General features: G+C 42.9%; 1 protein-coding gene across 1 annotated transcript; it reads right to left on the bottom strand.

Annotated features, from left to right (window-relative positions):
- Positions 1 to 302: 302 nt before the first annotated feature.
- Positions 303 to 12,488, bottom strand: LOC109981841 (guanine nucleotide-binding protein subunit alpha-13-like). The gene is made up of 5 exons (XM_020630812.3): positions 12,035 to 12,488; positions 10,518 to 10,744; positions 6,677 to 6,727; positions 5,162 to 5,362; positions 303 to 2,827 (listed from the first exon to the last, which is right to left on the bottom strand). The coding sequence occupies exons 1-5, from the start codon at positions 12,315 to 12,317 to the stop codon at positions 2,456 to 2,458; spliced, it is 1,134 nt and encodes a 377-aa protein (XP_020486468.2). The 5' UTR covers positions 12,318 to 12,488; the 3' UTR covers positions 303 to 2,455.
- Positions 12,489 to 12,811: the final 323 nt, after the last annotated feature.

The raw sequence follows: 12,811 nt of genomic DNA, 5'->3' as shown, positions 1-12,811 counted from the left end.
GGGGCGGCAGTAGCTCAGTAGGGACTTGTTGGGAACCAGAGGGTCGCCGGCTCAAGTCCTGATGCGGACCAAGAGTGGAAATCGGTCTTGTTGCTGGAGAGTTCACTTCTGGAGCACGGCACCAAACCCCCCACCAGTTTAGGAGCGCTCGCTGTGAGCAGCTCCCTCACTCTGACCGTCTCTCCATTAGTGCACGTCTACAGGACCCCGTTTGTGCATGTTGAACAACAGAGTGTATTTGTTTAATGTTCAGGTGATACAGTCTAATGATAGCACTGGCTATATAAAGAAAGAAGAGCCTCTTTTCATTAGAAAAGTGTATTTTATTGATAGGGTTAGAGTGGCATGAGACTTGGCACGGGGATGAATTTCACCAACGTGATGGAAAAAAAAAATTACACAAAAATATGTCTACATCAAAAAGTCATCTTCATTGGAAAAGCATTGATTTGAAACACATTCAAAATCTGGGGGGGGGGGGGGAAGGCTCTTTCTACAACCATTCCATTTACATATATGGAGTTAAACCTGAATATTATTTACATGGCAACAGCTTACAGTATGTACAAAGCCAGGGCTGGAAGTGAAACGAAGCTCACAGAAGCTTTATATTTGGAGAAAAAAAAACTACAGACACTCGATGTGAATGCCTGGGGTGATCTGGCAGAGAAAAACAGATTTGAACAGTGGAAATCTGCCTGGAAGTTGTCCTCTAACAACAATTGGCCCCCAACAGAATACACTAATGTATTCAACTCCAGTGGGTTTTTTTTTGTCGACAATTTTTTTGACAAATTCAAAAATGTGTGTTTTTTTTTTTAAAAGGGGAACTCCAAACAGCACTTGATTGCATTTTCAACGACACCTGGAGATATAACTCAGTGCCAACACAGATATTGTCACAGGACAGGTTACATGTTACCTTAACAATGTTGGTTACAGTATATTCAGACAATCTAGAGGAAATCTCTGTACATTTATTAACAGACATTCATTATTCAGGCGAACTGGGGAGGTGTGTCCCTTTACAAGGCATCTAATCAGAGATGAAAACAAAGAAAAGCCAGGTGGGTGGGTGGGGGGGTGGGGGTGGGGGGGAAGGGGGAGTCTGGGTCCACGTTCAGGGTCAAGGCCAGGAGGATACAGTACCAAACACCGCCCCGTGAACTGTACTCTGGCCTGGCTGAGTCTGGCCCCTCTGTCACCCAGAGAAAGATCAGATTATTCCACCAACATGACATCAGCATTAACGCTGGTTTGGATTCAACCCTGAGAAAACAGTGGACTGCAAGTTCACGTGCGAGCACACCCTGCCTAATGTGCCAACGAAGGTTAAGTATTTCCTCTAAACAGCCAAAAATAAAATACAAGACAACTTGCATATTAATTTACTGTGAAAGACAGCTAAGATTGACACAGGCACAAAAGCAGGATAGGAACAGTGATTAGGTCTCCTTAAGACATTATATGGAAAGGCATCGAGGGTTCAGTCTGGCGGTTATGCCCTTATTTCTAAAAAGAAAATAATAATTACACAGACAAGGTGCCGGTGCTGGAGCCATTCTCCAAGCCACATTTTATCTTTTTTTTTTTTTTTTTTTTTTAAACATTGTGAGCAGAATCGGCATCATTAACCTGTTCACTGTCCAAGAAAAAAACATTTCTGAGCTGACACTTTCAACCAACTGATCTGAAAACAGAAGAAGTGTAGACTTTCAGTGTAGGGAGCGGAAGGAAAAAAAAAAGAACTTGTGCAGTCTCTGGATTAGCATGAAGTGGGAGAACCCTTTTACAAAGTGTGTGTGTGTGTGTGTGTGTGTGTGTGTGTGTGTGTGTGTGTGGGGCTTTTAAACAAGGCTCACAAAGCAGCACAGGAGCGTGCAGAAATAATGGAGTGATTTTAGATTTAAGGAATCAGTGCTTGGACACAGACTGGCGCATCTTTTGGTCGTTTCGGCGATCGAACTCTGTTGTTTGCAACAAAGCACTCATTACAGTATTCCTGTATTTGTTGTAAATGTGGTTTAGAAACCGTATGCCCCGTTGTGAAATGTTCTGCTGGGTTTCCACAACCAGGCGCTGACGTTGACATCAGCACCGGCACCTTGTGAGTCGAAATGCCCCGGTGGGTCGTCTCAGCGCTCAGGCCAGAGGAGAGAGTCTTAAGAAGAGGCAGCAGAGATCAGATGTTTTCAAACACCCGAACCGCCTTCTCGTCTTTCTTTATAACCGCAGACAGTCTGTCCTACTGACTCGGCCCCCCCTACTAAACCCTGGACTAACAAGAAGGCCATCTCTTCAAAGAGGAGAGTAAAAACTAATATAAAAACGGCTGGAGAAGAACGCTGATCTCTGTCGGATTCTTCTAAGGCTGGTCTCTCCCGAGTCCCTCGTCAGGAGCGAGTCGGTGGTTTGTCCCCCGTTCAGGTCCTCCACGTTCACAGGTGGACAGGGGTCATTGGAGCATGAGCTGTTTGAGGTTGTCGTGCAGGATGGTGTCTTTGACGTCCCGGAACACCAGCCGGATGTTCTCCGTGTTGATGGCCGTGGTGAAGTGGTGGTACAGGGGCTTCTGGGTGGCGTCGCGCCTCTTAGCCCGGAAACACTCCACCATGAACGCTTGGATCTCTGGCAGGCTGTGCTCGGGCCCGGTGTATTCGGAAAAGTAGTCCTTGAGCGCAACGTTCTTCACCTTCTCCTCCAGCAGGTCTGTCTTGTTGAGGAAGAGGATGATGGAGACGTTGACGAAGACGCGGTTGTTGACGATGGTCTCGAAGATGTCGAGCGATTCGCGCAGCCGGTTGGTCTGCCGGTCCTCCATCAGCACCTGACGAACACAACGGAGCGATTAAGGACACAACCACTTGTTCTGATAGTGCTGCTATAATAAAGTTCTAAACAGAGTCACAAACTTAATGAACCCTGACAAACACGTCCGACTAAACGTTTCAAACCCTCTTACGTGAGCATGGGACAATAAGTCGGCTCTTATTTCCTCTCAGTTATTCAGTTTGTACTCCTGTGATCCAGGCAGAAGCTTCAACTAAACAACACTGTCCATCAATCTGTCAATTAATAATCCAATAATCAGTTCGTTTGGTTGGTCCACAACCCAAAGAGAGTCAGTTTCCTGTCATAGAGGAGTAAACTAAAACATGAGCAGCCATTCTTAAGAAAACTGAAGTGATCTTTGAACTTTTTTGTTCTTAAAATAAATAACCAAATCAGTCATGAAGTCTAAACAAAAGCTACAGGTAGGACTGGGCGATAGGTCTAAAAATGTTATCATGGTAAAATATTTCATATCAGTCCCTGTGATTGGCTGGCGACCAGTCCAAGGGTGTAAGCCCGCCTCTTGCCCAATGACAGCTGGGATCGGCTTCAGTCCCGATTTTTGCACCTGAGTGAGTTTAGCCGCTTTAACCTTTCTTCACCGTCACAACATGACAAACTCTCATTGAACAGAGGAACGTTTCACTTATCATAAGCACAGTGCACGCTGCTGGAAAACACTGAGGAAAGTTATATAGCCACGACTACGGTTAATCGTTTAATCGCCCACGCCTGGCTAAAGGGACATTTCTTAAAGATGGGAAGTCTTCCACTTTTCAAATCCTTCAGAAGAAAATGTATGCAAACTTCAAAGCTATACTGGCAAAAAATATGAAGAGTAAAACGGCTGCCATGTTTAGGTTACACTATTTTATTTTAAAACAGGCTGGAAATTAAAAAAGCATTATGAAAGCAGAGACAGACACATTATTCACTTTTCTATAGAGTCATTTTTGTGCCAGACAAACTGCACGCTGTTGAAACGCGCTTTTTAAAAACATGTTCCATTTCAAAGATTGTTTGTGAGTGATATATTTGATTGTTAAAAGAAGTCAAGGTGAGGTTGTTGTTCTCCTCTACACATGATCAGGACAGAATCAGCAGAGATAAGACTCAACACTTTGACCCACACCAAAAGTTCCTCACTGGAGCTTTAACGTAAACAGGAAGCCGCCAGTTAAACACCAAGTATTGAAATGACCAGCATGTGCATACGTGTTCAAACTAATGACTTATCAATCCTTCCAGCTAAATAGTGCTCGTGTGTGTCACTGATCATGAATGAGAATGATACTAGCAAACCCTCCTGATGCAGCAAAACCCTGCTGGAAGACCCCCTTCATTACCATAGCTACGCTCGTCCTACAGCTAAACTATGTCGTGTCACCGGCTGAACCAGGTCAGCGTGAACACACATCATTCACATGCTGCTCTGTGGTGAGGTTTGGCCAAAGTAAAGGAAAATGAATATAAACTGTGGTTAATATAATGTGAGGTGTCAGCATTCACTTGTTAATCGTTTAGATTTTTTAAAATGGAGATTAGTCTCATGCTGTCCCCCCCCACCACCCCCTCCTTCAGGCGCACCGTGGATTAACCTCCGCAGGGGTCTCCCCCGTAGTCACCGTCATGGAAAAGAACGACACTTCTGCTGCGTCTTTGAATGTCTATTTTTACTTTAAAGTTATTGTCGTAAACCCTCGATCTACCAGAAGGCCCTTTGTTTTTCCATTTCAAAATAAAAGCGGGGTTGAATTCAAACGGCAAGTGAAGCGCTCTCAGCTGAGGACAGAAGAAAAGCTCAAACTGAATGCTAAATAATGCAATATCAAACATGCGATTAATCTTGATTAACTCTTGAAGTTAGGCGATTAATCATGAATAAAACGTGTAATCGTTTGACCGCCCTGATCAAATGCAATGCCAGCAGTGTTGAAAGTAAAACTAATTGAAAACTGAAACATGGTTCTCACACTGCATTTGTTTTTCAAACAATGCACGGCTACCTCTTTCTAACACTGTGAAGATGACTTTAAAAAAAGTTGAAGGCCTTGCAGCTATTTGCCGTCAGACATGAAAGACTTGTGTAGTAACATCAAACTTTAGAAATGTGACTCAGAGCACAATGAACAAGCGAGTCTCTCCCAAGCACATACTACGTGATAAACCACAACAGTGAATATAAAGACTCAGCAATGAGGACAAAAAGTCCCCTCACATTCTCTGCTAGTAGAATTTTGTGCCATTTATGTGTGTGTGTGTGTGTGTTGTTGCGTGTGTGCGAGAGGAAACGAGACACCTCAGCCTCTGTTCGGAGTCGTTTTCTCACCTGGTCGTACTCAGAGGAAGAGACGAGGAAGAGGATGGAGGTGACCGAGTCGAAACACTCGAACCAGCGCCGCCGCTCTGACCGCTGCCCTCCCACGTCCACCATCTTGAAGGGAACGTTCTTGATCTCGAAGTCATACTCGTGGATGCCCTTTGTGGGTTTACGGGCCAGCAGAATGTCCTGCTGAGTCGGAAGATAATCCTGCAGGAGGAGGAAAGACACCATGAACCATGTATGAGCAAGTTCCAGAAAAATATAGAATTATTTATATATCGTGTGACCTGCTTCATTCTCTCCAGCATGTTCTTTTCCTCTCATTCACTGATTGAGCGTTCATGTCCAATTACACATTACATTGATAAAAAGGCAAAAACATTCAGAGTTCCCGCTCTTTTCTGGAGCTCATTCTTTTAGCTGGAACGAGACAGAAACACAGCGTGCCCAAACTCCATCATGTTCCCTCTGTAGAGGTCCGATTCAAAAGATGTGCAGTCTTTAACCATGAACTCTAAAATGCTTATAAAAGATGAGGAATTCATTCTAGGATATCAACACACACCTGCAGATGCACAGCACTTCATTCCATCAGTATAAATATGTGGTTTAGGTATTTATAAACTAATTCCTCCTTTGATTTCCTCTAAAGAATAAAAACATACAACTAGGCTATGAGCCAACAGAAGCATCTCACACCTTCCTTACTCAAAATAATAACAGTATTAATGATGACAACCAATGTTCTTCTATAAATAACTCAAAAGGTTTATTGGATATTTATCAAACAGAGCGGTCAATATCTAAGAAAACTAAAGTGTAACACTGAAATAAGTCTACCTTCCTATTCTTAATCCTGCTGTCACTGTTTTATTTGATCCTTTCAGAGTCACCTGCTTTGGGTGTTAGGAATGTTTTCAGTATTTTTTCCCAGGACATTTTTTTTTATTTTTTCCTTTCTCTCTTTTTTCATGACTGCTCAACTTTTCTTCCAGGTTTTCCAGACTGCGTGGGGACCCTGATTTTATAGTGTTGGGCTGTGTCACTTCGTCCACCATCTTGGATTTCTGCAGCGTCTTTTTTATGTTGTTATGTCTTTCCTCCCACGCCCCACCCCCCTCACCCACCCCCCTCACCCACCCCTCCTTCCCGTCCGACGGGGGAACACTTCACTTCACGCTGTGAGGGACATTTGTGAATGAGCAACAATTCAGGGACAGGCTGTTCAGAGATCTTCTTCTACATCTTCATGTGCTCAAACAGCTCATGTTAAGTCCCCCCCCCCCCCCCCCACCCCACACACACACACACACACACACACACACACACACACACACACACACACACACTGACTGAGAGCCAGCCAACAGGAGATCCCACACCGAGGCGTCAGCTTGAACTTTAGTGAACGATCACCGCAGTTTCTTGTCAGTTAACCTTAATTGTCTGGACATGTCGCAGTGTTAACTATAACATGTACACATCTGTTTAGAACAATCAGAGCAGGCTGAAACAACTTACCAGCTCGCCAAGCTTATCCAGATTATCCATGAAATACTTCACTGACTCACCCTGCGACAGGACAGAGGAGGAATTTCTGTTAATTCTGCACCGTTCATCACATCCAGGCATTTTTAAAATCACAAACAGGAACGTTTGAAAAAGCAGTACACACTGATGTCTTTAGATGTGATGCATTCAGCTGAAAACGTTGTTTGTTGTCGTCGTTGTTGTTGAGGCCTTGAGTTGCCAAAGGACAAAATCTGTCTTTAGCTTAACAGAATGTAATCTGTTTGTTTTCACTTCCAAAAAGTGTGTGCGCGTGTGTGTGTGTGCGTGTGTGTGTGTGTGTGCGTGTGTGTGTGTGCGTGTCTGCTCTGAGCAGCTGAAGCAGGATGCAAACTATTCGTTATTACAGGAGACACGTGTCTGTAAGTGTGTCTTTGATGTATACAGAAGTGTGGCTAAGCATGTGTGTGTGTGTGTGTGTGTGTGTGTGTGTGTGTGTGTGTGTGTGTGTGTGTGTGTGGAGGGGAGCTGCTTTTCTACACCTTTCAGTCAATGTTCATGAGCTTTTAGTGCAAGCCCAGACATGAGGCTGCCCGGACTAAGAAACATTCCTTTTTCTGTGTGTGTGTGTGTGTGTGTGTGTGTGTGTGTGTGTGTGTGTGTGTGTGTATCCTGTACTCAACTTAACCGAAAAGCTGCAAAAAAAAAAAAAAAGGCTTCTGTGTATGATTTCCGCAACCCGCAGTGTGTTTATTGTGTCACACCGCACCTTTACGAGGGACTGGTTTTGCATTTATTTTACGTTGATGATGCAGCAAAGCCACACCCTTGCTGTAAAATTCAAATTTGTAGTAGTGACTGTTTAGGTCCTATTCTAATGTAAGTGCCACATCCTTCCACTGAAAGCTTCTATACTCACCTTTTGATCTTTCTGTAGAACTGACCTGACCTGAAAAACCTGTGTGTGTTTGTGTGTGTGGGGCTAAGATTACAGAAGGGAGGGGTAGAATGGCGTGGCAGCTCACCACAACCAAAAGACAGAGGAGCTACCGGTCCGTGACACTCAGGAGCAGACGGTTTGACGAGAGGAGAAGAGCGAATGAGCAAAGCTGAAACGCAACATTACATCATGGCAGCACGCCACAGTTTGGAATGGCTTATCATTCAGAGATCACCTGTCACTACGTTGATGTGAGTGTTTAAGGCTGACTGTCGTGAACTTTGGACGCAGAGGGAGAGAACCCAGGTGTGATTTCATCAGCGCATGGAGGACAACGACACGGCAGCCTGAAGGCAGCACTTGATTTGTGATGCAAATACGCTCCAAGGCATCGTCAATACACGATGAGTAGTACTCTGCTGGCAGAAAGACAAATCAGCACAAGAGCACGGGGAAAATATAGTCCAGAAAGATCGACTTTCAGGCGTAGAAACATCCGTCTCAGACTGTCAATGCCCTCGGGTTTTAGAATGAATATCAAGGTTTCATATCCTGTGATGGGCTCCTATGATTACCAACATTGAAGCTATGAATCGTATTCATTGTTGCTGCTGCTCTGTTGGTCCCTATCCATATTCCTGCATCTCCTTCTCTCCCATTTGAAAAGCCCGGCGCAGTTTAGGAAGACAGCCGCTCATCACGAGTCGGGTTTTGCTCGAGTTTTCTGCCTCTACGGTTCTCACACTAGCAGAAAACTCCGGATATAGGAGCTGAATGTGTGAATGCAAACAGCCACGGGGGGGGGGGGGGGGGGGAGTGACGTTTACATACTGAGACTGGAGTCACTGCATTGACTTTCTTTCACCTGCTTTATGTAAAATGTTGAGATAACTTTTTTTCTGAACTGGCAATATAAAAATAAAGATTGATTGATTACACCATAATGATCAGTTTCATTATCGACTTATCCGCCTTTTAGAAATGCACTGATAGGGAAAAAAATCACGTCTTTGTAATTATTTGTGTCTGTTTTTCAAACCAGAAATATGATTGGATGAATTTAATTGTTGCCAGTTGTCCCTTTCTTTAAAAGAAGTTGGCAGAGACAAGTGTTACAAACTGCACGTCGCTCAACAACTTGCCAGCATTAAGTATTAACACTCATTAATATGGATCAGTACTTAAGTTTAACGATCACTTATTCAGCATGATCTGTTAGTACGGCTTTTTACGAGATGATACAAATCTATATTTAAAATTTTGCATCTGATATCATCTTATATTGATCCACACTGATAAAATTTTTTCAATCAAAATAATGGCAGACTTTTTAAAATCCAGTAAACGTCTTATATCAAATCATCGTTAACTTGAGATCTGCACAACCTAAAATACTCAACATTTTCAGAATCCTCTTTATTATTAACTAATCATTACTTCTGAAGTGAAAATCAACTTATATTCCCTTTTTTAGGTCTCTACGGAAAAAAAACCCAATATGGCATTTATTGTCATGTGCTCCTTCAAATTCATGTATCGCTGCAAATGTGACAGAATGGATATATGGCTGCAAAGCTGTCAGCTTTAAAAGACTTTTGACCTATGGTGCAAGTTCACAATAACACCATAGCTCTGAGATTAAAATATTTGATGTATTTCTTGGATCTCTGAGGACCTGAGTTGAAGTGTTTTAAGTTGTAGGATCCTTAAAACGCCTCTGCTGTTCTTCTCAACAATAGAGAATGTATATCCCGATATGTATCGTATGTTGGCCTCTGTATTGTGATACGTATCGTGTGGTTGTGGGAAATACCCAGCCCTACTACGAGGTGACTCCCGGCTGCTTCTTTGCTTTATCTCAAGTCATTTTTGGAGCCTTTGGGGGCGTGTCATGTTGTTTCATCTGACCAATCAATCATTATGTTGAGCCATTTGAATACAAGACTACATTAAAATAATGATACGTTGTAAACAGAATATATCCATGTGTGGCTGTACTTGTGTAACCTGAGGTGTGAGTGTTTGAGTGTTTGAGCCAGAGCTCTGTTTGTAAGTGTAAAGCTGTTTAACTACAGATCAACATTCCAGCTCTGATCACCCTTTATTCCCCTTTCTGTCTGCATAACCTGCTCACACCAGCAAATGTGTGAGAGGCTAACAAAACGCCATTGAGAACAGTCCGGCCTTATGCAACTCACAGGAAAAAAACTTTTTCTTTTTTTTGTGCTTTTGTCTCATAACTGAAACCAACTTGCAGAAGTGTGTCCATAACTTTCTCTTCAGCAGGAGGGGGGGGGGGGGGGGGGGGTTAACTCCTACACAACATATACATTTCTACACGAGACCTGACACGCTGCATGATTTAATACAAGAGAGCGCAAATAGTAACTTTAAAAATCTCAGCAGGTTGTGAAAGTAACACAGATCAAAAGTGAGAGTGCAGAGAAGGCCCAGAAAGGACGTGTGAACGCCACAGCTGTTGTTCTGGGGCAAACGTCAGTGTGCTAAAACGTGAGTGCTGACAGCCAAGACATAAGGAGCGGGAGAGGTATAAACAGGAAGCTGACTCAATCACATGTCTGACTGCTCGACGTTGAGAGAGAGCGAGAGAGAGAGAGAGAGAGAGAGAGCGCGCCAGAGCAAAAGATACAGGGAGAGAGGAAAGGGAGGATGAATTTAGAGAGTTTCACTTTCTATTTGAAAGCAGTTCCCCGCATTTGAATTCTCTAAAACTTCAAAAAGGAGAACCAGAAATCTGCCTTAAACTTGTGTGTTGGAATTGGTGATCTAGAAGAGCTTTGTGTAGTAGAGTCATATTAAGAAATGTATAAGTGAGTTGTGAGGTCATCCTTTAGTTATGAGTTTTTCAGTGTGTGTGTGTGTGTGTGCGCGCGTGCGTGTACGTTCACCTACCAGCTGAAACTCTCTGCGACGGTCGTATGCGTTCTGTATACCCGAGTCCGCCCACAGAGCCTTGATAGCCGGAAAATACCGCAAGAAAACGGGCGTCTCAAGCAGCCCGCTCGCCATTTTAGCCGACCTTGTGTCGAACGCCATCACGCTGTCTCCGTGCTGCTGGTTGTCCGGGTCACCCCACGGGATGTGCAGCTTCTCCCGGGCGTCCACCAACACTCGTATACCTGAAGAGGAAGTGACAGAAAAAAAATCAAAGTTAGAGAGCATCTTTGCCGAGAAGATGAAACCCAGAGTGGAAGAGAGAGAAGAGAAGAGCACGTGAACGACACTGTTTCCAGAGCTTGTTTATTCTGACAACATGTGTAAAAAAAAAAAAAGTAGACATCTTTTAAAGGTGAAAAGTAATCTGCGTGTCCCCAGCTTCGGTTTTGCATTAACTGACTGATACGATTAAAATATGCAGAATTGTGAGTGTCCTTTAAAAAGCTAAAAAAAACAATTGGATTCTAAAATATCTAATAAAATGTCAGCCATTGTACCAACATGACGGATAATAATGCCTTAAGCCTGCTTTTCACAAACAAACAAAAAAATAAAAATAATTTTAAATAAAATAAAACAAAACAACCAGATTCAGATTAGAAATTATCATTTAAAGATGATTTGAAGGTATCACAGAGTTAAAAAAAAAAAACCAAAAAAACACACATTCACTTAAATAAGAGAAAAACATTAACTGTATATTGTATGCTATATCATATTATTTAATTGAATTTCTTATTTGAATATTTTCTGATATTAGGCATCGACAGGCTTGCTCCAACAATATTTCGTGACAACAAACACATCTTAAATTATTTAAAAATATTTGATACAGCTTAATTAATAAACACATAAAAAAAACACCAAATAAACAGCTTTAATCAATAAATAAACAGGGCCAGGGGAAAACACTCAGCAACACCTGACCTTGCAATAAACACACGAGGGAAGCTTTTGAGGATTTTTTTTTTTCTACGTTTAAATGTGACAGCTCCAGTTGTTGTTTCGTGTAGTTGTGTTTTACACAAATAGGCAGTGTACTGCAGGAATTACCTACTTATTTAGTGTACTCCCTGCACATACAAAGAGTGGTCAAACAGGAACACCTAACAACACAATGCACCCGTAGGTTCACCCTCCATTAGCTGACTTTACATCCCTAGCTGAGTTATTGAGCAACAAAAACTTGCCTATGGCTATTTGAGCTTGCTGGCTGGTATTCAACGCCGACCACACACATTTATTACCAGCAGATACACAATGACTTTACAGTTATTAGGACTTTTTTTTGAAGTAGAAACATGGTTGATAAAGGGTGTGCCTGCAGCAGATGTAGTGTGTTTATGTGTGTGTGTCCTCTCACCCAGCCCCTGCGCTGCTCAACAGATGTGGAAACTTTCCCTTTACTTTTTTTTTTTTTTACCGCAGAGAAAAACCATTATGTTGTTTTTTTTTTAAATATCTGAAGTTACCTTTAATAACATTGCTGTATATAGTGGCTCTGAAGTCCTCTCGGGCTTGCTGGTCGAAGTCCTGGCCGTGGATGATCCGCATTTGTTTGAGGAAAGTCGACTTGCCGCTCTCGCCAGCGCCGAGCAGCAGGATCTTCACCAGCCGCTTCACGTACGTTTTCTCCCGGGAGAGACATCTGTCGATCTCCCTGGACTTCCGAAGCTGGTCGACCTCGCTGTTGTTCAGCAGGCAGACGGGCAGAAAAACTTTTAACGCGGACCTGGTCGGCAGGAAATCCGCCATGTTCGCACAAACTTCATCGATGCTGATTTGATGCGCGTTCGCGGGGCGCAGGCACGGGACCAAGCCCCTTCCCTAAACTCCGGAAGTAGCGCCGAATGACTGTTTAACCATCAATCTTTAAGTGACTTTTACGTAACTGCGCCTGTCTTTTACACACATCCTCACATTTTGGAATTACTTACACATCTCGACACATCTGTAAAATATCGGAATTTGTAGTTACACCACATTTTAATGGTGTTACCATGTCGCCCTCTGCTGGTTCGGTGTGTTAATTGCGTAACACGTTTTGCCCTGATAGAAAAAAGCCGCACTGTGATTGGTTGCGTCCCCTTTCCTTTTTAGATATGGTGCATTCACAGGCAAATGGAAATATGAGTGTTTCTACTTGAACCCGTTACAAAAGATTTTTTTTTTTTTAAACAAGTAGTTCCGAAGAGAAAGCTCAGATTTTCTGTTTTTTTCCCCCACATTATATAATGATGTATAATAAT

The sequence above is a fragment of the Labrus bergylta genome, chromosome 21 (genome assembly GCF_963930695.1).
Source record: "Labrus bergylta chromosome 21, fLabBer1.1, whole genome shotgun sequence".
In the NCBI taxonomy this organism is placed as follows: Eukaryota; Metazoa; Chordata; class Actinopteri; order Labriformes; family Labridae; genus Labrus; species Labrus bergylta.
Note: the sequence above shows the minus strand (reverse complement) of the source record. Positions and strands in the feature narration are given on the sequence as shown.